This window comes from Taudactylus pleione, unplaced genomic scaffold (genome assembly GCF_031769625.1).
Source record: "Taudactylus pleione unplaced genomic scaffold, aTauple2 ptg000246l, whole genome shotgun sequence".
Taxonomy (NCBI): Eukaryota; Metazoa; Chordata; class Amphibia; order Anura; family Myobatrachidae; genus Taudactylus; species Taudactylus pleione.
In genome coordinates, this window is record NW_028284648.1 from 148881 (window position 1) to 173754 (window position 24874).

A 24874-nucleotide genomic window follows, 5' to 3' on the forward strand; every position below is an offset into this window, starting at 1 on the left:
GCAGACAAGGGGTTACCCGTTTCCCTGCGGCCGTGTCTTCCCACCACAGTAACTGGCAGCTCCCCGAAGTGCGCGGGGGACCACTGATCAGCCGTGTGCACAATACCCCCCTCCCCCCCACACCGGGTCAGTCATACCTTGTGTCGCTGGCTCTCCATCCGCTGGGGCTTCCTCTGGAGCAGGCAGGGCAGAGTAGCTCTCATTCAGGGGTCGCTCCGCGGGCTCCCTGGCCACGGCTGTGGAGGTTTTGGTCTTTTTAGGTGGCATGGTGATCTGTGGAAGCGAGAGAGACAAGTCACATAGCAGGCACTCCTACACCCGGCTCCATAGCATGGGCTGTCACTGAGTGACCAACACCCGGGACACGGCAGTGATTGAAAGTTACACTGAGAGGTACTGAGTGGTCCCAACACATCACCGATCACAGTGCGGGATGCTGGAATAGTCTGCCACACACAGCACCGATCATTCAGTACAGGATGCTAGCTGGGGAACAGTCTCTGCCTCACAGTACAGCACCGATCACATAGTACAGTACGGGATGATGGCTGGGGAACAGTCTCTGCCTCACAGTACAGCACCGATCACATAGTACAGTACGGGATGATGGCTGGGGAACAGTCTCTGCCTCACAGTACAGCACCGATCACATAGTACAGTACGGGATGATGGCTGGGGAACAGTCTCTGCCTCACAGTACAGCACCGATCACATAGTACAGGATGCTGGCTGGGGAACTGTGCCACGCATGGTACAGTACAGGGTGCTAACTGGGGAACAGTCTCTGCCTCACACAGTAAAGGGTGTTATCTGGGAAACTGTCGCAGTCGCTCACAGTACAGCGCCGATCAGATTTGTACAGTACGGTATAAGAGCTACCACAAATAGTACAGCGCCGATCACACAGTACAGGATGATGGCTGGAAAGCGAACTTGGCCTCGCTGCCCTCGCACAGTACAGGATGCTGGATGGATAACAGTCTGCCACATACTGTACAGCACCGATCACATAGTACAGTACGGGGTGCTGGCTGGGGAACCGTCTCTATACCAAACAGTACAGCACCGGTCGGATAGATAGTATAGCACAGTACGGGGTGCTGGCTGGGGAACCATCTGACACACATACAGTACAGCACCGATCATACAGTACAGCACCGATCACACAGTACAGTACGGGGTGATGGCCAGTAAGCTCCGGGTGAGTGAGATGGTAAACGGTTGCACAGCAGCGGGCAGTGTGCGGTACCAGCAGACAGGGGCAAGGGGCTGTCACCCGCAGCCGGAGTGAGGTGATAACACTATACAGGGGGCACCGGTATGTGCCGCGGTGACAGCTGCTCACCCCCCTCCCAGCACAGCCTGTCACATCGCCGCTCCGTCTCTGCCCCAGCCCGCTAAAATAAATAAGTGACAATGGGTGAGGGGAATCACCTGCAGAGCGCTCCCGCCGGCTCGTCCCGACACCGGCAGCCTACGTGATTTTTTTGCCGATTTTTCCCGGTGTCCCGGCTGTCTGGCGGCGTAATCCACGGACAGGACGCGGGGTGCTCAGTCCCTGCCTGCCAGCGCCTCAGCTGCTCCACTCGAAAATGGCGCCCAAAATCCAAACTCGAACCGAAGTTCGTTACAAATGCGCGCTGCCTTCTGGGAGTCTACTCTGGTTTGAAAAAAAAAAATGGGGCAGGCAGGCAGGGTGCCATCTTCCCAGCAGCTGGGGAACAGCGCCACCACCACCGCACCGGGGGGCTTTCTTAACCACACCCCCCCCCCCCACTCTGAGAGTCCGTGCCAGACACCGGCCCCGGTAATAGCGGGTATTAATAACTAGAAAGATATATAATAAAATAAGTGACGGTTATTGGATTACTAGGCGGTTTAAAGAGGCGGGGCTAGGTTGCGTGGCAACGGAAAGGGGCGTGTATAATGGGTGTGTCTACACTGGGGCAGCCTAGGCTGGTCTGGCCGTGGCTCTCTTCTCTCCTATGTACTGCAGGGTCGCCTTGATTTGTCCATGCGCGGTCACGTGATGCCCGGGGACGCTTCTGCTTCGGCCATGTTATAGTCTGGCAGAGAGCGCCGCTGAGCTGCAGTGCAGACGGAGTGGAGTAAGGATTCTTATACAACGCTCTAACCGAGACATTGACAGCAAAAATGAAATGTGAGCGCTATGTAACCGGCAGCCAGAACTGGTGTGGGGAGCATTCTTCGCGTTACACTCACATAGGCTGTTCAGTTTTGTTCCATATCTCGTGTTTTGAGCACATGTAGTGAGTGGGTCCTGGAGCCGGTGTTACTGTGTGAGGGGGGCAGGCTATAGCACATTTTCCCAATGACACTGTGCCAACGTTGCAACTCTCGCGATACGTTACCATAGCGACGGAACGCCGGGAGTAGCGCTGCTGAGAGAGCCATAGGGAACGGAGGCCTGAGATAGAGAGAGAGCTGCAGGTAATGATCCCCATACAGTACTTAGGCTGTCCTGGTGTGTCTATGCTCTCCCTATTACATCTCAGCTCACTAACTTTTCATTGTATACACACGAGGAGCGCCTGTGAACTCCTCTGCATGCATGGCGAGCCTTTCTAGTTCTCATTGGTGTCAGTGGGGCCCTGTAGAGTATCATTGCTTATCACAGCAATAAATAAGATATGGTTTTTTTTCTGCTCTGATAAGCAGCTGTCCTGGTGAAATCTGTACAATAGACACCGATCTTTGCAGCGGGGAACGTTTACACTATTGGGACGTGCCCTGCCAGTGTCCCTGCGCAGCCTTAAGGCGAGTCCACACTAGGCGATGTGCTCACAATGCAATATCGTGAGTGATTTCCCTTGAACTCTCCCCGACACTCCAGGACACAATATGGTGCTAAAAAGTGTCCAATCTGACAAACGAGCTATCGTGCGTCCTTAACGATTTTCAGTGCGTTGCGTACGAGATTGGCAGATCTTGCCTGCTGTAGTCAAGATCTGAAGATGCGATATATGACCCACGGGGACGCGCATCGTTATTGTGAGTAGACACTCACTATTTGGACATATTTTACATGATTTGTCGTTCCGATGCGTCGAAATCGTGCAATATATCGTCTAGTGTGTAGGTACCTTTTAGGTCTCGCACAAAAAAAGAGGAAAGAGCCTGCTGACTCTATATGAAGATGTTTAGCTATTGGAGACAAGCAATGAAAAGTTAAGCTTTTCTGAGCTTGGTAAAAAGGCCAGACCACAGTTTCCATTATGGTGTTTGCGGACCAGCAGGTGTTTGCCTGATGCAGGAGGTATCGCTGATATCTCCTACACTCAGGCATTGTCTAATAGGCTGTTACTTAAAACTGCCATTTCAACATGATTTACAGGGAAAATTAGGTAATAAACATTAGGTCCCTTTATATTCGTTATCTCGCAATATTTTTAGAATCTTTTTAGCCTTTGGAGCAGGGGAGGGCTATAAGCGGACCTCCACCTGTTGAACTGCACATCAGAGCATGCCTTGCAAGAGTTTTAGAATGGCCAAATAGCAAAACTATCAGGGCATGCTGGGATGTATTGTTCAACAACAGCTAGTGGGTCGCTAATTGCCCTCCCCTACTTTGTAGATTAAGGGGCCTATTCATAATCACTTATGGTCCTATTACACATGTGGAAACACTAATTTACAAAATAAAATTTGTATAGGGCCCATTCATTATTAAGGTAGTATTCTGCAAATTCTAAAAACTAAAAGTTTTCAGAGATTGCTTGTGGAAATCAATGACATCTTCAGATGGCGTTGATTCCAAAAGCCCCGCTCCTTCCTATTGGAGGGAGGTCCAGGGTAGCAAAGAGGGATCCTAGAGATCCGAGCAGATCATGCTTGCACACTGAGTGCCCTGCGCCGCATGCATGATCTCGGGTTGGATGGGCATTGGTAGGTATCACTGCTACTTCTGTAACAGTGTTACTGAGCACGTGGACAGCTGCCTTTTGGAGCAGCTGTCGCCGCACTTGAGCTCTGATTATCAAGTATCCACTGTCACACTCACACCTTGCAGAAAATTGGATTCTTAATTATCGGGGGCCATCCAAGAGAATAGAAGTACACAACATAATCACCTCTTAATCTTTATCTTTAGCAAATTGATTAATACAGAAATATTTGAAATGCTAGTTGAAAAAAAGTTTGAAGTTCAGATTTTTTTTTTTCAAGAATATATTAACTATATATTAAAATTATATTTTGTTGGTTATAAAAAAAGATGAAATTGGAATGACTTATGTTGCTCAAAAAGTGGACTTTCACATTTTGTTTTTTTATTTCAGGTTGAGCTATATTTACTTTTTATTGAAGAATCTGAGCTTATTTTATTCCATTTTATACACAGAAAAATGAGACTGAAGACATCATTATTAAAAGAGCCCAAACATATCCTTTACAGTGAATAATAAAATAAAAACATTTGGTTGCCATTATTCAGAAATGATCTCACTGGCTTAATCTTTTTTAAAGTTTTAATGCAGATGAAGGGCTTTATTTATAAAGCTGCGATTTCTGAAAGCCGCAGCATACCGGTGAGTTGGAGGTGAAAATTTAAAACGGCATCTGCAGTCGAGGTAAAGCAGTCCGGTCTTTACACTGACTGTGAGTGCCTTTTTAAATTTTCTCCTCTAACCCGGTATCTATTTGTTATCACTTGTCCCAGCTCCTACACTTGACAATTTACAAAGGAATATGGGATCCAATATGATGTTATTTTAATTTTGTGAAACAGACATATTTAGAATACTTAGTATTTTTATTACTTTTTTTTTTTAAATACATTAGTTTTTGTGGAAATCATATCAAGACTGAGTAGTTTGGATAAACAATGCTTTTTCTAAGGATCCTTAGATAACTGACCGAGGGAATAATGCAGAACCAGAGCGTCCATTGGTCTTATTGTTTGTATTGAATATTTATTTATACTATGCAGGGCTTGCATTAGAAATCGTGGGGCCCGGGACTGAGAAAATATGTAGGGCCCCCACCAGGGGGGGTTTGGCAGAGGTGGGTGGAGCTACACCAGAGGGTGGGACACCAATTTGTGCGTAAACCAATTTAAAAAGCAGTAAAGCAGCATATATTTAATATATATATATATATTAAATATATTAAATATATGCCTGTGACCCTCTCATATATATATATATATATATATATATATATATATATATATATATATATATATATATATATATAAAGAGAGGGTCACAGGCAGCACTCACAGCTCTTAGTAGCAAACTAGCAATAGTAGTAAATAAGGAGACACTATTCCATATAGTGTCTGGTAGTAGCGCTGCATCCATACATCGGCATTTCAAATATGGCGCGGCTGTGAGCCAATCACAGCTTGCAGACCAGCAGCAAGGTCCGAGAGCTCCGGCTAGCTCGCGGCGGCACCATAAATGACATTCCAATTGTACGTGGCTGCCAGTGCAGCACTGCTGCACCCGGACCCCCTTTTTCTCCGCTGTCTCCTTGCCCCGGACTCAAGGCCCGCCAGTCCTGCCTGATGGCGGCCATGACAGTGTGTTTGAGGAAGTTCCCATAACAAATAACATGAGTATGGCAGTTGAGTAACACAAGTAGAATTATTTCTTATGTAATTCACAAATTTGTGGGTAGACAGGTTGTATAAACATCTCACTTCATATCTTCACCTTTCCAAAAGAATAAAGAAAAAAGAAACTATTTTCAGAAAGAAATGAACAGCTTATGTCACTCAATTTCAGACCAGCTTCTTTTTATGCTACAAAGTAAAGATATGTCATTGAATTCTTTATTTCCAAAGGTGAGCACCACACTGTTAAAAAGCCTGCTATACTGCAAGCACATCTTTGCTTTGCCTGGCTGCTACTAGTTCTCTTGGTTACCACCATTAATTATTTGTCATTTATTAAAATGTATTTATATAGCGCCTGCATATTCCACAGCGCTTCACAATTGGGAACAAACACTGTATTAATACAAGACTGGGTACTAACAGACCAGGGGGTTTATTTACAAAGCATTGGGATGTAAAACCCAGAACTTCTGATCGTGTTTATGCCCGATCTTTAAAAGGACATTGCTTTTTGAATATCTGGAATAAACACAATCAGAAGTGCAGGGTTCTACAACCTGATGCTTCGTAAATAAACCCCCAAGAGTTAAGAGGACCATGAACACGAGCTTACGGTCTATATTAAAATGGAGTATATAGCCTAGAGAGGTTAAGTGAATGGTTCAGGAACTTGATGATCTTGGTTGAAGAGGTGAGTTTTCAGGGAAAAGTTTGGAGGCTAGAGGAAAGTCTTGTTGTGTGAGGTAAGGTATTCCTCACAGTGGCTGTAGCCTGAAAAATGCCCGGTAAGTGGGAATGGGAGGAGCAGGTATGGAGTGTGGATAAGAAATGCAGATCATGTACAGGGCAGAGGGGTTGAATTGGGAATTATTTTGTTACGTGAATATTTGTATGTTGGTGTAGTTTTACTGTATCTGTTAGTAAAAGTACTGATGTAGGGACTAGTGGTGGATGGTTGATAATCATCGGAAGAAAAGCAATGATTATTTAGCCATCGATGGCTGAGTGCTGCGCATGTGCACACTTCAGGCATCAGACCGGCACCCTCAATGTTCTCCAACATAAGGGGGGACTGCCATCGATAAAAAAAACACTTGCCATAGACCATAGATGGCTACAAAACTGTTGATGGCCATCCCTAGTAGGAACCAACAGAATGGATTAGCTATAAAAGAAAATTTTGTAAGGATAACTAATCTAGCTGCTTCGTTCAGAATTGATTTGTAGGGGTGAAGTAAGAAGCCTATTGTTATAATGTGGGCGATAATCGGTGAATTAAAGTTTTTGGGGGTTTTTTTTGTTAAAAAAATATCCAGAGAGGGACAGTTCTGTGGGTTATTGAAAGAGGTCAGAAGAGAATGGCAAGTCTGGTTCAAACTGACAAGGAGGCAATAGTAACTCAAATAACCATGCGCTTGAATCATGAATGCACAGCAAATTGACCATTTAAGTGGATGCGCTAAAGCAGTGGAAGACTGTCTGGTTCCACTCTTGTCACCTAAGAACAAGAATCTTCCCAGTACTAGAAAGGTGTGTCTAATAAAGTGACAACTGACTGTATATTTTCTTAAATCTTTTGTATTGCTAAATTTAAAATGCAGGTATCGTTCAATAAATGTTATTTTGGATTAAAAAAAACCTGAATTTTATTTCTTGTTTAATGTCAATAACTTAAACATAAAAATGAGCACTATGACACAATAAATATGCCTTAATTATGTGTTTTGTTTTTTCTCCACCCCCCCCATCCTACTCAAACTCCATATGTTAAACTCCTTAATCCCACTGTACATAAGGAGCTGGTTAGCTGTGTGGGCTGGACCTCTGCTGATGAGCTGTATTCCTGCAGTGATGACCACCAGGTTATGAAATGGAACTTATTAAATGGCGAGACAACATTGATGGTAAAACTCCCAGATGATACATACCCTATTGACATTCATTGGTACCCCAAGAATGTGGGCAACAAGAAGCAAGGGCAGTCCGATATGTTTGCTCTAACAAGTTCTGATGGTGAGTATGCCCATTCATCAGTATTGTTGGTGCTGGAGGTGTTATTTACAGCATAACATGAAAACATGCTTTAAGAATCTGGGCCTGATTCAGACCCGCTCGCAAGCGGGTCGATGGTGTCCAAGTGCGCATGCGCACGACGGAGGCGACTCCGAGACCAGAATAACGATGGCCAAGGGTCTCGCACCAAAGGGGGCGTGCTGTCGATGTTGATTGACAGCACGCCCCCTTTGGTGGGCGTGCCGGGGGCGTGGCTGCCCAGACTGAGGCTTACCCATGGGAACGCCTACCGTCTGGGTCCGGCCCCACTGACATCACTAGTCAGAGAGTGTCCGGCTCTGAATCAGGGCCTCTGTCCTATGCTTATGTGCATGAGAGATTTTGGCCTGTAATCCATGTGGGGGACAATGCTTAATCAAAATACCACTTTTCTCTTGATTGAAAACATACTTGTGAAAGTATTATTTTTTAAATTAAGTTTACAATAATATTGTTGATGCTTGAAACAAAGAAAGGTACTTTTATAAAGGGAATAGATCTGAGCTGCTTTTTTTACCAATGGGCCTGTTTCAGAGTTGGACGCTATTGTTCCCGTAGTTGCAATTATTTTATTTTCATCTGAGGATGTGTGAAATGATGCTAATGGAACAGCCCCCTGAACTTGTACTGATTCGCAAGCTGTCCGCAACTGCGTACACATACGCAGCATCGGATGCAGATCATGCAAACATCGAATCCTTGAGTAAATCTATAATCACTCAGAATGGACTCCTGAACTGAGATGTCGAAGCAGTGTTTTTAGCGTACGGGATCGCAGATGCAGAATGTGACATGCCCCCGAAAAGGTCGAGTCACGCCTGCGTTTTTAGTTGACACTCCCCGTTGCCTCCCTCAAACACTCCCTGCCTGTCAATTACACTGTGAATAAAGAATCACAGAGTGCAACTATGGTAATGCACCACGACACATGCCTAGTGTGATTAAGACACATGAGCAGGGGCAAAAAATCCCTTGATTTGCAAAAACATCGGCATTGCGTTCAACATAAATCAGGCCCAATGTTCACTAAAGCTTCTGACAATCATAAATCCTCATTCTGGGCCTGATTCTGAATCGGATGCTATGTAGATGTGTTACACATTGTTGAGCGTTTTTTATTCTACGCATGCGTCTACAGTCCATGCACACATTGTCGCAGTTGCTATTGAGACACAGGGCCTCAGGAATGTCTTGAAAATTTATTTTGCATTCTTGGGCGGTAACAGGGACGTGAATAAGGGGATGCACGGAGATGACCCATCTTATGGGGGTGTTATGCATGTCACTGTAGTGGTTGCAGACTTGGACACACAATTGCAACCATGGGAGGTCACACTCTGACGGACAATATGAATCGATTGGGCGACCGATGGTTGCATCTAAAACCGGGCAAAGCTGTATTTGGGAGTCTAAAGTGAGCGTCTCAGTCTTTGCACATTCAGACACATGCTTGTACTCCAAGTAAGGGCTTTTAGCGGTATTTGCATAAAGTCGCAGAAGCAATTCCGGCATAAGTTGCAGACATGAACGTTGCAGCATCCGACTAAGAATCGGGCCCTTTGTGCATAAACATTATCTCTGCACAATTGTATCAATATGGCAGACTAGTTGGGCCAAGTGGTTCTTATCTGCCATCAAATTCTATGTTTATTACGTTTAATATTTGACACAGCAAACTAATTTTTTTAAAGTCCCATATTGTGTGTTTGTGTGCGCGCGCTTCATGTTGTCTGTGCTCCTGCCCGAGGCCTGCTTAGCAGCTGTAGTTTGCTTTGTGATTTCTTTGCTCCATTCCCTCCAGTAGACTAGTTGAGGTTGCCTAGGGGGGTTATAGAGAACACTATAAGACAATTAGTGATAATAACAACAGAACCTGTTGTTTGCTGCCTAGGCAAAAGTAAAGCTGGGTACACACTGGGCTGATATCGAATCGAACCGCCGATATATATCGCAAGCACGTTGGTGGTGGTCTACCCCCGATATGTCTGTAAACAACGTCGGTCACAGACAGATCGCATTGGCTGTGCAGCGCAGCAGATGGGCGATATATATCTGCAGATACAGTATATTAGTGGATCTACTGGTGTGTACGGGCGACCTGCCGAACGCACGTACACATGCTGCAAGGACCCGGCGGTGAGTGACTGCTCAACTGGGTAGGCAAATGCTTCCCAAGTTGTGACGTCAGGCCTGACACATAGGCCAGACGATTGGCAGTGTATATGCACTTACCAGTCGTCAGGTTGGTGGGTCGACCTAGTGTATACACAGCATAACAAACCATGCAGATTGTGAGACACAACACTAAAAATATATTACCATTTTGCGCAATATTCTATTGTGCAGATATTACCTACCAACTTTATGCTTGCATCGGTTATGTTTAACTGATATTGAATTTAGTGGCTATGAAACATATTTGTGACTAACAGATCAGATTTGTTGCGGGACTCTGATGTCATTTCCTGTCTACTTTTTCTGGAATAGTCACCTCTTAACCATCCTTACCCCACACAGACACATTGACGCACACATTGAGTTTATTATAGTTCGCCTACACATATGTCTACATCATTACTGGTTGGAGGTATAACATTTCCTTATAAACATACAAGTTGCAGCTTTAACCAAGGGCTATACATTTAACATAAGACAACAGTGACTGCATGATGCTAATGGGGGATAGAATCATGGTTAAGTACAGTTTTCTTGTTTGTTTAGCGCACACAATATTCTATATATATAGTTGGTATTTATGTACTCTACTTTGGATGGGAATTTTTTTACCTGCAAACAATATTGTTTCCATTATTTGTTGAATTTGTGTTTTGTTTTTACAAAGAGCGTACGTAGTGTGCAGTACAACTACACAGATCTCCACTTTTCACAACATATGATTTTGAGTGGTGTGATACATTTTGGAGTATGTAATACAAATTTTATTGATGTATCAAATGTAATGTAATAATTCTGTATATATGAGGTTGAAATCTACCCTTGGTGATATGAAGTGGGCAAAATCGCTATCTATCTATTTATCTTATGCACGAAATGAGCATACATCGTAAAAACTGTTATTAACGTAAATAACCTTTACACATGCTATTTTTGTGGTTGTTGACAATGTTTATGGTATGATTATTCCAGATAACCTAGACTGGAAATTACATCACATTCGGGAATTAATACAATCAATGAGTCAGATTTGCATTTCACATATCTTGGGTCAGCTGGATGCGTAACGATGGTGTGCATTCACATAGTCATCATTCACAATGTGGACACCAGAATGTTGACAGTTATGATGTCGACATGGTTGGAATGTTGACATCCTGAAAATGTTGACATGACATGAAGTTAGGGAAAATTAATTTATATGATTACTATCGACATAATACACTGAACCCGAACAGATCACTACCCCACTTGAATGACATGGCAGATATTCACAGAAAGCCATGATCCTCAAATGAAATTTCAATGTTTTTATTTTTGTGTGCTTAAATTTGCAACAACCAAAAATGCAACAAATTAAGACTGCACTGTTTAATTTAAACTTTTTAGACTATGAAATGACAGAAAGATATGCATCAGTTAAGGCTCCAAATGTTAAGAATCAATTAACAATTTAATCACATTATATACTGTAGTTAAAACACATCTCACAATCTACATCAATACATATAGATAGTATTATTATTATCACTTGAGTGTTTTCTTACGGTCCTTTCACTTCAATATTAAAACACTTATAACAGTAATATATTCCTAAAAATAAGTTGATCTCTGAGCCATAACCCAGAACAATATTGTAGTTTAGAAGAACATTTTGTTGCAGTTCATTAATTAGATCTGATGTAAAACTTCCAGTATTTGTTGCATATTGGGTACTCACAAGCCCCTTATTGTTGCCTTGCAGCTGATAAATAAATTAAAATTGAAAATATTTACATATATTGTTTATATAAGCGCCAGGTTCAATGGTTCGGTTTTGCTTAAATTTACAGTAAAAATAAATTTTATATACAGGTGGGATGTAGTTATCAGACCGACAGACATCATGCCGCTGGTCTGAATCCCGACACTAAGAGCCGTATTCAATTTGAGCGGACCCGTGATACTTTTTCGCCTCCCAGGACTTTTCGCCTACTTCCCCTGTTTTGCAGGCAGAAAAGTATCATGTGCGTGCGCCCGCGTATCGCCGTGTTCAATTTGAAAGTAGGCGAAAACGGGACCTGGTGAAACTTAAACAAGCGGAAAGAACTGTCAGATTTGGGGAAATCAGCCTGACACCCCCCAAAAGATGCTCTGACATGGGGGTTAGCTATGGTACCCCCTGATTTGGCTTGCTGAAGGTATTTGGTGTTTTTAAATGGGCTCAATAGCTGCTAAATAGCGTTTTTGTATAAGTGGTGCAGAATAGTATTCTGAAATTTATTTTGCAGAAAATAACTTATCCCAGCAAATTTGGGGTACTTGAAAATGGGGGACAGCATATTTTAAAGTTGCTAAAGTTAAGTTTAAAAAAAACTTGAAAAATCCACCTGCCGCAAGTCTCTGCAATGAAAAAAAACACCTGGGGCATACTTGGGGACCCCCTAGAGTCATGTTCACTAGTTTTTAACTTTGTCCCCCAACATTTTTTTTTTTCGCCCACAAATTCAAAGTGATTTTTTAGGGTGTTCTTAAGTGTTTTTTTTTTGTTTTTTTTACATTTTGACACAGTTTACTTTTGGGGGACTGTCTGAAGGCTGCACAGGGGTTCCCGCAACGTTGCACCCCAAAACCCCAATTCTGCACTTTTTTCCGTCTGCTATTCATAGGCGAAACTTTTTCGCCTATTACATTGCATTGACTTTACGTCTAGGCGGAAAGTCTTTCAAATTGAATACGGAGATACTTTTCCGCCTGCAAAATTACGCGATCGGCGAAAAGTTTCCGCCAAAAATGGCGAGATAGAACTCCTTCCGTTAATATACTGCCCTGGTGGTCCAGAGGGAGTGTGGGCGGCCCGCTGTGGCAGAGACCTGTCGGCGGTCTCCATCGCTGGAGCCACCGGCGCGAGGGGTGGTGAGCGGCAGCGCTGAGCGTCCTATAGGACGCTCTGCACTGCCAACTCAAAGCAGCAGGGCTGAACGTCCGCGCTGCCAACTCAAAGCAGCAGCACTCAGGACTCTCTGCACTGCCAACTCAATGTAAAAGCTGCTTGGTGCAGCCCACGAATAGTAAATTCCCGGGTAGCACCATTCAGACATAAGCAGGGTAATTTCCCGGGACTAAAGTCGATTGAAGGGTCAGCTGCCTGAAAGGGGTATTAGAATTGTGAAAAACACCACTGCTATTGAACTCCATGTGGAATATTAATGGACAACCGTGACCTCCCCAACCCCTCCCCCCCCCCCCCTTCTTTTTTTTTTTTCTTAGGCAGTTGGTCATTGTCTGTGTTAAACATTAATATCTCATCTAACTGCTTTCTAGGAAAATTCCACCTCATTTCTAAGTTGGGCAAAGTGGAGAAAAGCGTAGAAGCTCATTCTGGAGCAGTTCTTGCTGGCCGCTGGAATTATGATGGAACAGCCCTGGTTACAGGTGAAATGTGGCTTACATGTTCTTTTGTTAGGGCAGTTTTTTTATATATCATTAAATATGGTAACCTTTCAAACTATGGATGCAAATTAATTGTTTTGGCCCCTCCTTGTGCCCGACGGAGATATATTGTTGCTCCTGTCGGGTGAAAACAGCTGCCGGTGCCAGCATTTCAGCTCGCACCCCCAAACTGCACTTTTCGCGATCGCGCCCAGCACTTTGGTCGGGTGTAGCCGTTTTGCGTGGCTAAACCCGACTTCTTTGGGCGCGATTGACATGAAGATCGCCACCAATTATATAGCGCCCCGCGATCTCCCGTCACTATAGACGGGAAATCGGGCGTGTTTAAAATTATTGAATTCCGCCCATTATGTCAAGGTGAAATCAAGACAAAATGTAAGAATTTCTAATAGCAATGTACACATATAAAGGTGATACACAGAATGAATTTATGGGCACATCGCAGCTTCATGTAAGGGAGGGGTTAATCTAGACAAGAAGAAACAAGACACAAATTCCCCCAGCACTCTGCAATGGGCCAGCACAAGAGACTTGCAGCCTACATAATGATGCCCACCATTCCACCATCACTATGGGCTTGTTAGTTCAGCTAGAACAGTGGTCTCCAACCTGTAGCTCGCCCACTACTGGTAGCTCGCGGTCTTAATCCTGGTAGCTCACCTAGCTGCAGTACTGCCAAGTAAACTAGGAGCGAGCGACCCCTGATGCATGCTCCCACATGAGGTGATTGCCGCAGCTGTGGTTCCACCCACGGCGTCTACGCTACGGCAGAGCGAGTGATTCCCGCATAGCCGTGCCGGAAAATCACAAAGCAGCCCTGCCTATACAGTACCTCCTTGGAGCCGGTAATTAATAGTAAAATGTGCCTGTGCTTACATTTTATTTACAAACTACAATAATATCACTGTAATAATTAAATGTATTGTTGTTTTCTATGACATTTTTTTTTACATTTTCCTTAAATGACCTTCAATTGTTCGGTTATTAGCCAGATTTTTTTCTACAATTTTAATAGCTCTTCAGGAGGTTTAATTTTACTAAAGTAGCTCACACCTCAATTAACGTTGGCGACCACTGAGCTAGAAGGTGGCTGGAGACGGGTCTATTACAGGTATCTTATGATTGCATTTACCATCAGGCTCAATAGAGTCATTATTGGTCTTCTGAGATATTTGGGGGGGGCACACACACAGTGTTCAGCAATAGGGATTTTTATAGTTTGCTCGATACAGAGATGGTAACAAATAGGGCATAAATTGCTATGAAAATACAAAGAATAAAAATTTATGAAGTTCTGTACATATGCAAAGCCATAGACCTCTAGAGATGTGTACGTCTCCCCATAGGTAGCATATGCGCCTACTTTATACCAAGCCATCAGTGTGTACTTGTTCCTTCGCCGATGCAGTTGCAAAAGATAATCCTCCTAATGCAGTGGTTCTCAAACTTTTTTGAATCACGGCGCCATATAGTATCAGTATTTCATGGCACCCCTAACTTTAAGCTTACTACATTTTTTTCTGAATCTCTCAATAGCAAATTAGTAAAGTGAAGTAAATTGTGCTTACCTGTCATCCTTAGGTTCAGTTATATGGAGGTGGACAGGTTTGCGCTGCTGTTTGTCAACATATTTACTTAAATAATTACATTTGGTGGTGGACCACAAACCTGAGGCACCACTGCAAGTATCCACAGGCACCCCAGGGTGCCACGTCGCACAGTTTAGGAACCACTGTCCTAACGGGTTCCGGACTATAGATAGACCTTAAAAAGGTCGACAATGTCTAGATAGACACTAGATGTTAGACCGTCAATAGGTCAACTGGGACAAAAGGTTGACACAAAATGGTCGACACAATAATCTTTTATTTTTTTAAGAGTTAGGCACTGACCGGAGGGTTAGGGCTAGGCACTTACCCCGACGGTTAGGGTTAGGCACCAGGAGGGAGGGTTCGGGTTAGGCACCAAGGGAAGGGTTAGGGTGAAGATTAGGGCTCAAGAAATAAAATAAAATCATGTGTCGACCATTTTCATATAGACCTTTGGACCCTGTCGACCATTTGTCCCAGTCGACCCATTGACTGTTAAACATCTGGTGTCTATCTAGACACCGTCGACCTTTTTACTGTCTATCTGTTAAGCAACACCCCTCCTAACTGGCGTATATGTGCTTAGTATCTGGTCTGCTGAGATGCATTTGCGTGAACACACCCTTACTAAACATTGCCTACATAAAGTGGCCCTTTCTCACCCTCGATTGGTATTGGGTCGTAAAGTTTATTTCATGCAAATTTTGTGCGGTTCTGCATAGGCGCATACTCTGAGAATACACATAAGATACACTATGCAGGCTGGCATAGTACTCTCTCTCTCCATCAGCCCCATAGAGAGTTTGAAGAGTAAGGTAAGTTTCAGGTACTAAGTAGCTTGTTTTCCTTCTTGTTTCTACACCAAAGAAACCATTTTGAAACTTGTATTCATTAAAAAAGGTAGTTGCTATTTATTTATTAACCAATATTTATATTGGTATTCCCTATCATGGACACACGTACACACTATAGCTAATTGTAAGATAGTTTACCTACCGGTGTAGAGTGTGAGGAAACAGACACAAGCACAGGGAGAACTTATGGTGCATACAGACGGTACAACCTGCACAACCAACGATATCACTGATAGATTTCTACTTTCTGTACTGCAGGGCAAACGATTTTGGTTGTGTACACTGATAGATATCTATGATAGATATTTCAGTGAAGTCCTCTCTTAACATGCAAATCGTTATGAAGTCGTCCAAGTTGGCCTGCATGTACGGAAGACCATAGATATCGTTATCGTCCATGCGGAAACGCGCACCGTTAGTCATTCGTTGATCGTACGCTGCATAAAAATGAACGATTTATTGTTGATCGATTATCGTTATTGTTCATATCGTTCATTAAAATCCTACCGTGTGTACGCACCATTACACACTCCAAACAACAGATAGGGGCCCTCATTCAGAGCCGTTCGCTATTTGCGGTCGTTCGTTTAAAAACAAGGGGTGGCTATTCAAATGATCCGTACGCACATTGCAGTCTGTTCACACCTCTAAGTCTGAACGAACGAGCAAAACATACGCTCGTTTATTTGTTAAAAACGCCCCCTGGCCGCTCGCACCATACGTCATGTCCGCTATTTATTAGATTAATCGAGTACATCGACCAGCGTATGAACTGCTCGCTATTCTTGTGGTTGGTGTTTGCTACCACAAATTTGCGAGCAGTTCTGGCTCTAAAATAACCCAGTGACGTGGTCATTGACGCTGCTGTTTTAAATATACACACCCATAAAACGCCCGTTTTGACCTTTAAGCACGCCTGCGTTCGGATCTCCACTCCCCATTTTCAAGCACCTTCCCCTGTTACCACCCACATACGCCTCATTCTGTCACTCAAAATAGCAGGCACTCGCTATATAGCGTACAAACGATTTTCGGCCGCACTGACTGGTTCGCGCATGCGTACTAAAAAGCGTACGCATGCGCAGATGTGCAAACATCGCTCGGAACGAGCGTACTGCCGCTAACGAGCGGCTCTGAATGAGGGCCAGGGTCTTGATTAGGAATTGAACTCATGACCTCAGGGCTTTGAGGCAGTAATACTAACCACCAGACAAATTGTACTTGTATGGTATAGAGAAATATTTTTTTCATCGCCCACTGCTTTTCTCAGGCTCTCTAACACTCATGACTCATATCCTAATAGAAACAAAATGCAGACTAAATATCAGTTTTATGGCTCAGGCCGCTATTCTTGTCTACAAGTGTCTGCAAATTGTCTTTATTTTTTTCAGAATGTCATTTAAATTGTAGCGGGGAGCAAAACCTTGTGTTATCAGTATGATCACATTGAATGTAAATTGTGATGTAAGGAGAATCACTTGTGAATTAATGATTTAGGGAATTTTGCAGAGTAATTCGGACAGTGCAAATGTGTCCAACATGAAAATGAGTTCATTTGGACGATCCCATCATCTTTCTCTAGCTATTGGGAGGCAAATGTTCCCTATTATATTGCCTACAGACAGTTTTTACATCTGTAAGCTGTATTTCACTGTACACTAAGACCATGACAATTTATAGATCTGATTTGGTTATTTTGCTGACTCTTCTTGTTTGTCACAATAGTTTTGCTAATAAAAGTCAAATTCTACAGGCGTAAGGGCCCTTTGTCTCCCAGCATGTGATAGTTTTAGATGCACAATGCCTGCACTAGTTCTGATCTAAGGGGCCAGTTCAATTCAAAATTAGGGATCTATAGCTGTGCAGATTTCTGGCCATTATGGCAATCGTACTTGTTTTTCACTTTCTCCTGTATGGGGTATGAGGTATAACAAGAGATATATCCATGACCTCATATCCCGCAATGTTTCTGATTAAACCTTGCAGCTAATTGAATCACCATTTGCACCAGCATGGTGTGGGTGTAAAACCCAATTCTAATGATAAAGCTGTGGATGGAAAAATAGTTTGGCAGCGCCACGTTCCACATTAAGAGCCGTTTTAAATTAGGTGTGAAAAAGTCGCCGTCGGCGAAAAGCGATCGCATGGCGAAGTTATCGACACATATGCGTACCTTTTTCAATGCTGTTTTCGCCCTATCCAATTGCAAAACACGAGAAAACGCATACGTGCGAAAAGTACAGCACATTTTTTGGGAAATCAGTCTTTACCCCATAAAAAGCCCAACTGACACTGGAAATCAATATAGAAGTATAAAATAGTCCTAATAAAAGTATTTTGGCTTCTTAAAGTGAGTCAAATGGTTGTTATATGCATATTTGCATAAGTGTGGAAAAATTATATAAAGCAATTTATTTTGGAAAATATAATTGCTGCAGTTAAATTGGGGGTACATTAAAAAGGGTGCTAGTATATTTTTGTGTCTATAAAGTACAGTTTTAAAAATATTAAAAATACACCTACTGCAGCCACCTGTAATCCTAAAAACACCCATCCTTACAGTCCCCCAAAATACATGACCCAGTACTTTAAACCCATTTTCCTAAACCCATTTTCCTAAACTTTTTGAATTTTCAGCCCAAAAATTACATGTCATTATTAGTGTGAATTAAGCTAATTTTATTTAATTTTTTTGCCTAATTCGTCATTAGGGGGGTGTCCAAAGAGTTCTGAACCAAGGTCCCGATTCAGACCGCTCGCTAGGCTGCGTTCGCACATAGGACCTCATTCAGAGCCGCTCGCTCGCAAAAAGCGAGCGCTCGCTCTGAATGATGGCAGACGCTTTTCTTTTCTTTTAAAGCTTTTACCACCCACAGCTTTAGCGAGTGACTAGGTGATGGTCGCGATGGTCGAGACCATCGGGGCTTGCAACAAGACCCTTGCAGTAGGGTCTCGTCTACCGCAAGCCCCAGGTAGCTTCCTGTTCTAATAGAGCAGGAAGCTCCCTACTGATATCACTGGTGATGTCAGTAGGGCCGCCTACAAACGGCAGGCGTTCCTTCAGAAACGCCTCAGGAACACCCCACCTACAAAAAGGGTTGAACTGTCGATCAACCTCAACAGCCGCCCCTTTTGTAGCGAGCCCCGGAGCGAGTGACAAATGCAGGCCCTCACCATCGACTCGCTTGTGAGCGGGTCTGAATGAGGTCCATAGCCTGCCGATGTTTGCAATCTGCGCATGCGTATAAGATGCAGTGCGTGTGTGCGAAACAGTCCATGCGATCGCGAAGTGATCGCCCCTTGTACATAGACGCCTCACTAGATTGAGTGACAGGACGAGCCGTTTGTGGGTGGTGACGGGTTGGTCGATGGAAACGGTGGTTTGGTGGTGCAAATGCAGGCGTCTCTGTGCATCTTAATGCCGTTTCAGGGGCGTGCATAATTAAGACGCAGCATCATAATACATGTCACATGGCTGAATTACACACTGAAGCACTCGCAGTGCTTGCGATAGGGTATGATCAGCCACAAGTGCTGCGTATGGGTCCGATGTTACTCGATGTTACTGATTGTTGAATATACTTCCTGGAGATGATGTGTATCACTAAGGGAAAGTGTGCGTCTTAAGACAGGCTGATGGGCGTCTAAATACACATCGCGATCGCACGCCAAGACATACTGGGCTGGCTAATGCCTTGCTGTTCGATCGCAGGATTTGCATACTTTGACGGCTGCGTATGAACGTATCTAGTGAGCGGGTCTGAGTCAGGCCTCAAATCCCCACATTTTTACCCAAAAATAGAGATTTTGCACATTTTATCACGTGCCTCTGAGCTGGAGAAAACTTTTTGCCAGTTTCTGCTTATGGAGTTTTCGCACATGCGAACACTCCGGCAATTGGATAGTGCAATACGGATGTATGCGCGAAAAGTTCGCATCGGCGAACACTTTTCGACAAACGCGACTTTTTGCACCTAATTAAATAAGGCCCTAAGACAGATGGATAATCCGCATACATGGGTGGATATTCGCATTAGCATAAGGTAGTAAGCAAGCTTCTAAGACTGTATGGCAAAGCAGCCGCACATGCGTCCAACTCAGAATTGGGCCCATAGCCTGTAAATGTTGGTGTCATGTTCAGCAGAGTTTATTACAGATATGTGCCTATATGTCCATTGCTATTAATGATGATCACTTAATGATATACTAGGCTTGCTTGCTTAGGGTTATGGTTACAGTTAAGGGTCCCATACATCAGGAGTGTGTCGGGCCAATTTGTCATTTTCCCGATTCCAGGGGATCGTCAAAATCCAACATGTTGGAAATCCTTCATTCGCCGATTCCAACTCAAAAATGATCGGAATCGGTGAGTTGGGTATTTTTAACATGCTGGATTTTGGCAATCATTGGCGCCCACCGACCTGATCGAATTGGCCCGTAGATGTATGGCCCGCATTAGTCTGTTAGATCTGTGGTTCTAAAGCTGGCCATACACCTAAAGATTATCTTTCAAACCATACAACTAGTTGACTTGTTCGATTGAAAATCTGTAATATGAGAACAACTGACAATTGACCATTTGCTCCCAAACACTGAAAAACGGATGAAAATGGTCATTTGATTTAACCAATTTGTCTGTTTTCGACTTTTTTCCAGTGTTTAGGAAATTATCCTGATACTTCGGGAATTTGAATTGGCCTCAGAAAGAATACTCTGACCATCAGATTACAAGATTTATTTGTATTCAGACAATATTATTTTGACAATAACGCATCTGCTTTTCACTCTTTCAAACTTACTGAGGAATGCTTACTTTTTTGGGGAGATTTCAAATTTCACAATAAATTTGGACAAAACAGGATTTCTGGAGATTAGCATCTTGATGTTGGTCCCTGAGGAGAATTATAACTTTAGATGGTAGAAACGGGTGTGATATGACATTAATTATATAGACCTTGATAAAATGTTGACATGTTAGAATGTCGACATATCGTCCCTGGTGGCCCAGCAGTTACTCACCTTTCATGGCTGCAGAGAGTACAGCGCTACTTAAGTATCCCAGCGGTCATGTGACTGTGACTTTCGGGTCAGAGCTGTAACAATAATCCCAGCATCACCTCTGTAGCAATACATCCTCCCTTCTTCCACTAGCAATGCACCCGCCTGTTTCTTGCAAGGTTAAGTGCAGCAACAATACAGAGCCAGCCTGATGGCTAATCTGAGTGAAAACCTGTAATGCTGATATGTTTCCAGGCTGACCTAGCTGATCTGTGGTAGGTCTCACTGTGGATATTGAAAGGAGAGACCCCCTCAAGTCACATTGCGGATCAAGCACTGTGGTACAGCACCTGTGACCGAAGCACTGTGGTAGTATTTCTGTCTCCAGTCTTCCTATATGATTGCTGTTAACATGGGTCCCTGTAGACCCCATGTTTTCCAGCACTGTTTTATAGTATAAAGCATTTCTAATAGTCTGCCCCTGTGCGACAGTAGTCAGCGGTTCTTAGTAAAACACACCTGGAACTTTCAAGTTATACCAGCAGCAGCCTGATAACAGATTGGGTGTAGAACTTTGTTGTAACACTGCTGTATACATACAATAATTGTGAGCTCACTAGCATAGGGGTATTATTTTCTACTCGAAGGGGTATATTTACTAAAGTGTGGGTTTTCGAAGTGGAGATGTTGCCCATAGCAACCAATCTCTAGCAATTATCTTCTAGAAGGTTCTAGATAAATGTTAAGTAGAATCTGATTGGTTGCCATGGGTAACATCTTCACTTCTAAAAACCCGCACTTTAGTAAATATACCCCTAGAAATGTGGCACATGGTGGATTTAGGAACTTTTTGGAATACATGAGACCCAGATGACATTAAGTACATGAAACTGTGTCTCTGACTTCTTATGCTATAGATGACCGGGACCGGGTCACTATTGGAGTTTGAGGGAACACTGCATTGCTTTCCGAGCAAAATGAGGCATTTTACTGTACAGATGATGTAGCATTTATAGCTTTAATCAAAGGGAATTTTGTTAAGGTTGTGGTAAGGAATAATACGCTATTAGTTATATATTTGCTCTGCTTTTTCAAAGTACAAAAGCAATTAATTTATTATTAATATTATTATCCAGTATTTATAAAGCACTAACCTTTTGCACACCGTTATTTTTTTTAAAAGTAAATAGAATGTGGTGGACATTGCAGTGGCGTGGCTTTGTAATGCATAGTAATTCCCAGCTGATAGGCAAACACAGGGGGGTTTCTGGTTACCTGGAAACCCCCTCCCCAGCCCACACCATGACCACAATAGAAATAGTAATATAATTGAATTGTGCTACATGTTCTTCTCAGTATCACAAATTAAATAATTAGCACCACATGTGGATCTTTTAACACGTGTCGGCCAGTAATAAATAACCTGTACACCAACTAAGAGATCTTTAAAACATGCACTGTTAGGGGTGCACTACTATAGACCATCAATAGGGTTAATTACTAATACTGCAAGGAGATCAATATGTACATATATGTCTAGGGCAGTGCTAGGTTCTTCTGCTTCTCCCCCAGACTTCCGGACTTGCTCCAATGGTCTGGAATGGTGCCCACATCTGAAATAAAAACTTTGAGCTCAGGCAGGATGGCCCTACTTCTGCATCTAATAGCTTAATGTGATTGCTGGTCCTGTATATGCTGGAATTATAAAACACACTACACTTTGTATGACACATATTAAATGTGGGTAAGTGCTAATTATTCCCTCTTCATGGACTGGCCACAAACACTCTAAAATCAGGCATTTGGAAACCCCCTCTAGAAATCCTGTTTGCCACTGCAGCTAGACAAACTGAATGCAAGTAATTGGTTGAAATCAAATAATTCAAAGTGTGTGTGCATATGTCCCTACAGTTGGTGAAGATGGACACATAAAAATATGGTCAAAGAGCGGGATGCTGAGATCCACATTGGCTCAGAATGGTAAGAGATACATCAAAATAATCACATTTGTAACAGTGTGTTCTTATACTGCTTCCAAAGCATTACCATGGTACTTGGTAACAGTATATTTTGTAGTGTACTCTGGGAAGTTTGTTGTTTTTTGTTTTTAAAGGAGAAGGAGAGTTTTAAATGTTTATTGACTGATTTATCTTTTTATTTCAACACAATATATATTTTTTATATGTATACTTGTATTTTGGAACGGTCATTCGCCAGGTCGCTAGCTATTGTACCCTGGGTTGCAGATGTTTTTTGTTACCTCTGTCTTCCCATACCTTTTATTCTCTGTCCTCCCTCTTTCTCTCTCCCCGCATTTGTCTCTCTCATCTCTGTCCTCTCTCTGTTTTACCCCTCCTCCCCTCCCCGTTTCACACACACGCCCGTCTCCCTTGTCTTTGTCCCTCCTGGGAGTGTCATGGGCCTGGGAACTATGGGGGGTGTTTGCTGTTGGAAGGGTGCTGGCTCCAGGCACTGACAGGAGGGTACAGCCCTGTGCGTTCATACAGCACTGCAGGGAGAAGAGAGACTGGGGGGAGGGGATTCAGTTATCCCCGTTAATTTTTTGCATGCAAAAAAACAGGAGGTTTTTCTGTTTGTTTTTTTCCTCGCGCAATATATTTGCATTCTGTGTTTTCCGTGCAATAAAATATAGAATCCGTGATACTTTCTCTGACCTATTTGTCTTCTCGCCTGCAAACGCAAAAACGGGGTAATTTTTGGTGATTTTGTTTCACCCACGTTAACTGCCAGCTTCATGGCTAATTGAATAGCCCCTGGGGGATCAATTAGCCTCGGTAATTCCCCCTGTGTGTCCTGGAGTCAGTCTGGGAGGGGAGGATGGGCGGGGCCTCCCACTAGCTCTTAATGAGCCTGTGCAAGACAAACATTTACTAGGATTATTTATACTACACACACGTATCATTCACAGTCTCTTTTGAATGGCTTTCTTTTACCTCATACTAGCAACTCTTTACTAACTATTTTAACTTTGTATAACTAAATGCGCTTACCTTCAGTCTACATTTCACTTAGTGTTTTATACTTTAAAAGAACTGGGCAAATTTGAAGAATAATGCACATTGTGTTGATGTGATGTACATTGTGGTACATGTAATTTACATCATGAACTAATCACTTTCTTTACAAGGTTGATTAAGGCTTTTTATGTCATTTTCAAATATTCGGGTACTGTATGGTATTTCATATGTGCTGTGAATTGTATTCCATACAGTTAAAAATGCTTTTATAAATGCAATCTGTGGGCCTTATTCAGATTTGGGAATAGCGTAAGAAAGAGCAAGTAACTGTGAACCTGGACAAACCATGTTACAATGCAAGGAGCGCAAATACATACATGTATTTTGCATGCAGGGTAAATACTGGTTGCTTTGGAATGTATCCCACAAATGCTGGACAGCTTGTTTTATTATTACACTGCAATTAGATTTCAGTTTGGACACACCCCTCCCAAATCTAAATCTGTCTGCACTTTTTACTTCTGCTTCACCTGCAGTGCAGCATGGTCTTACCAAGGTTCACAGTTAAGGTGCATAAACGCAGTACAATTAAAATGGACGATATGAACGATATCGAGCATATCGTTATCGTTCCTATCGTCCATTTTTCGGTGGCCAACGACCTGCGATGCGCGGGCACACATGGACTATAACGATATCGTCCATCGCCAAACTGGTCGATATCGACCAGGTTACTATACGGACCCGCGAACGTTGATCGCGGGTCGTTAGCCATCGTTGGTGGGTATATGGTGTGCTGGATGATCAATATCGATCTTACGGAAGATCTTACAGCGAAATCGTTGTCGATCGTCCCGTGTGTATGCATCATTACTTGCTCTTTCTGACTCTATTCCCAAATCTGAATCAGGCCCTGTGTTCTGTATTTTTGTTAATTTAGTTGTTTCTTTCCATTTCTCTCTCTCATATATATATATATATATATATATATAAAGAGAGAGAGAGAGATATAGATATTATAGTATTTGTCTTAACATATCATTTAAATACCTTCCTTCCCTGTGATTTAATGACTGTTTGCACACACTTGGTACTGTTATTTAGTAGAAGTTTCGCTCTGTTCGGTTACATTCTATCGCTATCTGTTCTTGAGACAGGAGTGGGAGGAATAGTACTTTGTTGTCTCTCCTTCTTAGCCAGTCTCAAGAACAGTCGGCT

The 24874-nt window shown here is 43.0% G+C and overlaps 2 protein-coding genes across 5 annotated transcripts in view; one reads left to right on the forward strand and one right to left on the reverse strand.

Moving 5' to 3' along the window:
* Positions 1–1706, reverse strand: part of SMC4 (structural maintenance of chromosomes 4) — a 142092-nt gene extending 140386 nt beyond the window's left edge. Inside the window, exons 1-2 of the mRNA XM_088479818.1 lie at positions 1435–1706; positions 138–273 (exon numbers count right to left, since the gene is read on the reverse strand). Of these exons, the coding sequence (XP_088335944.1) occupies positions 138–267 (130 nt within the window). The 5' untranslated portion in view covers positions 268–273; positions 1435–1706. The remainder of the gene's footprint in view (positions 1–137; positions 274–1434) is intronic.
* A 203-nt stretch (positions 1707–1909) lies between these two features.
* IFT80 (intraflagellar transport 80) overlaps positions 1910–24874 on the forward strand; it is a 90696-nt gene continuing 67731 nt past the window's right edge. The window contains exons 1-5 of one of the 4 annotated variants that reach the window (XM_088479819.1): positions 1910–2161; positions 4299–4399; positions 7368–7591; positions 13109–13219; positions 22590–22658. In XM_088479819.1, coding sequence (XP_088335945.1) covers positions 4365–4399; positions 7368–7591; positions 13109–13219; positions 22590–22658 — 439 coding nt within the window. In that variant the 5' untranslated portion in view covers positions 1910–2161; positions 4299–4364. The other 3 variants (XM_088479821.1, XM_088479820.1, XM_088479822.1) reach the window with 3 other exon arrangements.